The 3,388-nt window shown below is 46.3% G+C and overlaps 1 protein-coding gene across 1 annotated transcript; it reads right to left on the reverse strand.

Annotated features, from left to right (window-relative positions):
- Positions 1–767: 767 nt before the first annotated feature.
- Positions 768–3,153, reverse strand: LOC101039180 (heat shock protein HSP 90-beta). The gene is given in 1 exon segment (XM_010344978.3): positions 768–3,153. A coding segment is annotated over 1 exon segment (2,103 nt). The 5' UTR covers positions 3,134–3,153; the 3' UTR covers positions 768–1,030.
- Between the last annotated feature and the right edge of the window lie 235 nt (positions 3,154–3,388).

The raw sequence follows: 3,388 nt of genomic DNA on the forward strand, positions 1-3,388 counted from the left end.
CATGGTGGGCCCACTTGCTCTCTACCTGCCACGGTCTGCCTGGCAGGAAGTGCTGCAGTGGCCACAGCTGAAGCTGCCTCAGGATGTGTGGCTGCCAACAGGCAACAGCGACGGGCACTTGGCTCATGCTTGTGGCCAACTGGATCCACACTGATGTTTGGCAAAAGAAGCCTGGGGTGGAAATCTGCCAATTTAAATGACACGGTGCTCTGTGTATGCTGTTCTCTTTGAATCCCAGTAAAATAATCATGGCTCCATGCCTTCTATTAACTTTTCTTTAATCTGATATGGTAGGGACCTGGGGCCGGGATTGGGGGAGATATATGAAGGCAGCTCTCAATGTCCGTGGGTAACTTGAAAACTAGAGATAAACTAGGCTGGCTTGGGATTGAGGGATGATGCTGGAAGAAGAGCCACATGCCCCTGAGCTTGATGAGGATCCAGCAGATGGACATGGAAGAGTGATCCTTGCCATCTGGGTAATCCGTGTGCAGAAAATTGCTAGTCAGCTGTACCCACTCTTTGCAAAATAGCATGTTATGGCCACCCAATATCACTCATGACCAAAATCTGTTAGAGTTTGTAAACAGCCTGGAAGAATGAGAAAAGCCTTAACTGGGGATCTGTTTGTGCTTCCCTTATGAAAGCAAATGAATGATATGTTTGTTAATGGAAGGTCTTGGGACTCATTTACAAGCTTGGGCACCTGTAAGTGCTATCTCAGGCAACTTCTTTTTTCTTTCTTTCTTTTTTTTTTTGTATAAAAACGGCATATTCTTTATTTTGCATACTTTAATTTCAGAACAAAATGAACAAACAAAATAAAAAACCACAATACACAATATCCAAACCTGCTGTCAGAGTAGGGAAAGAATGGGGACTTAACACCCTTGTTTCCTGCCTTCAACCGAAGGACAGGACAGAAAAACACCAGACATCAGCAGGGGGAGCCAGGTGGGACAGGGGCACTCAAGGCTGCAGAGGGAGCCATGGGGACGCTATACAAGGGCAGTTTTCCAACTATAAACTCCTAATCTACTTCTTCCATGCGAGATGCATCCTCATCACCCTCAAGAGGAGGGATCTCATCAGGAACTGCAGCACTGGGTTCCTCTGCTGCCACTTCTTCTTCATCGATACCTAGACCTAACTTGATCATGCGGTAGATGCGGTTGGAGTGGGTCTGGGGATCCTCAAGGGAAAAGCCAGAAGAGAGCAGCGTGGTTTCAAACAGCAGCACCACAAGGTCCTTAACTGCCTTGCCATTCCTGTCTTCCTCAGCCTTCTGCCGCAGCGTCTCCACAATAGGATGGTCAGGGTTTATCTCCAGGTGCTTTTTGGCCATCATGTAGCCCATGGTGGAGTTGTCCCAAAGTGCCTGGGCTTTCATGATCCGCTCCATATTGGCTGTCCAGCTATAGGTGCTGGTCACAATGCAGCAGGGTGAAGACACAAGCCTATTGGAGATTGTCACCTTCTCAACCTTCTTATCTAAGATTTCTTTCATGAGCTTGCAGAGGTTCTCAAACTTTGCCTTGCTCTCTTCCATTTTCTTCTTCTCCTCCTCATCCTCTGGTAGCTCCAGACCCTCCTTGGTAACTGAGACCAGGCTCTTCCCATCAAACTCCTTTAGCTGCTGCACGCAGTATTCGTCAATGGGCTCAGTCATATATACCACCTCGAAGCCCCGCTTCCGCACGCGCTCCACAAAAGCTGAGCTGGCCACCTGCTCTTTGCTCTCACCAGTGATGTAATAGATGGACTTCTGTGTCTCCTTCATGCGAGAAACATACTCTGACAGAGATGTCATCTCATCTCCAGACGGGGAGGTGTGATAGCGCAGCAGCTCAGACAGGCGGCGTCGGTTAGTGGAATCCTTGTGAATTCCAAGCTTGAGATTTTTAGAGAATGCCTCATAGAATTTTTTATAATTCTCCTTGTCTTCCGCCAGCTCAGAGAAGAGCTCAAGGCACTTCTTAACAATGTTTTTGTGAATGACTTTCAAGATTTTGCTCTGCTGGAGCATTTCTCGGGAGATGTTCAGAGGCAAATCCTCAGAGTCAACCACACCACGGATAAAGTTGAGATACTCTGGTATCAACTCATCACAGCTGTCCATGATGAATACATGTCGGACATAGAGTATGATGTTATTCTTTCTCTTCTTGTTCTCAAAAAGGTCAAAGGGAGCCCGACGAGGAATGAATAGCAATGCCCTGAATTCCAACTGACCTTCTACAGAAAAGTGCTTGACTGCCAAGTGGTCTTCCTAGTCATTGGTGAGGCTTTTGTAGAATTCTCCATACTCCTCTTGAGTGATGTCATCAGGGTTTCTAGTCCAAATAGGCTTGGTCTTGTTTAGTTCTTCCTGATCAATGTATTTCTCTTTGATCTTCTTAGTTTTCTTCTTCTTATCCTTACCACTATCATCCTCCTCATCTGAACCCACATCTTCAGTCTTGGGCTTTTCTTCATCATCTTTATCATCCTCTTCTTTCTCACCTTTCTCTTCCTCTGCTTCATCATCACTAATATCCTTCTCTCGTTCCTTCTCCAAATAAAGGGTGATAGGATAGCCTATGAACTGAGAGTGCTTCTTCACTACTTCTTTGACCCGCCTTTCTTCTAAGTACTCTGTCTGATCTTCTTTAAGGTGGAGGATCACTTTGGTACCCCTGCCAATGGGCTCACCATGGTCAGCACGCACTGTGAAGGAACCTCCAGCAGAAGACTCCCAGGAATACTGTTCATCATCATTGTGCTTTGTGATCACAACCACTTTCTCTGCCACCAGGTAGGCAGAATAAAAGCCAACACCAAACTGCCCAATCATGGAGATGTCTGCACCAGCCTGAAGAGCCTCCGTGGATGCTTTAGTACCAGACTTGGCAATGGTTCCCAAATTATTTATGAGATCTGCTTTGGTCATGCCAATACCTGTGTCTACCAAAGTCAAGGTATGTTCCTGAGGGTTGGGGATGATGTCAATTTTCAGCTCTTTACCACTGTCCAACTTGGAAGGGTCTGTCAGGCTCTCATAGAGAATCTTGTCCAATGCATCAGAAGCATTAGAGATCAACTCCGGAAGGAAAATCTCCTTGTTGGAATAGAAGGTATTGATGATGAGAGACATGAGTTGGGCAATTTCTGCCTAAAAGGCAAAAGTCTCCACCTCCTCCTCTCCATGGTGCACTTCCTCAGGCATCTTGAAAAGGCTCACAGGTATTAGAAAGCAAAGAGGACTGGCTGTCCAACACACATGCAGCACAAGCGCAGCGCCGGAGTGATTCGAGAGCACAGGCAGCTTCTATAGAGGGGCAAGTATCAGCATTTTAAAGTAATCAAGGACATTTTCATATGTGTGTAACCCTTGCTGTCCCCAATTCTA

The sequence above is a fragment of the Saimiri boliviensis genome, chromosome 16 (genome assembly GCF_048565385.1).
Source record: "Saimiri boliviensis isolate mSaiBol1 chromosome 16, mSaiBol1.pri, whole genome shotgun sequence".
Lineage (NCBI taxonomy): Eukaryota > Metazoa > Chordata > Mammalia > Primates > Cebidae > Saimiri > Saimiri boliviensis.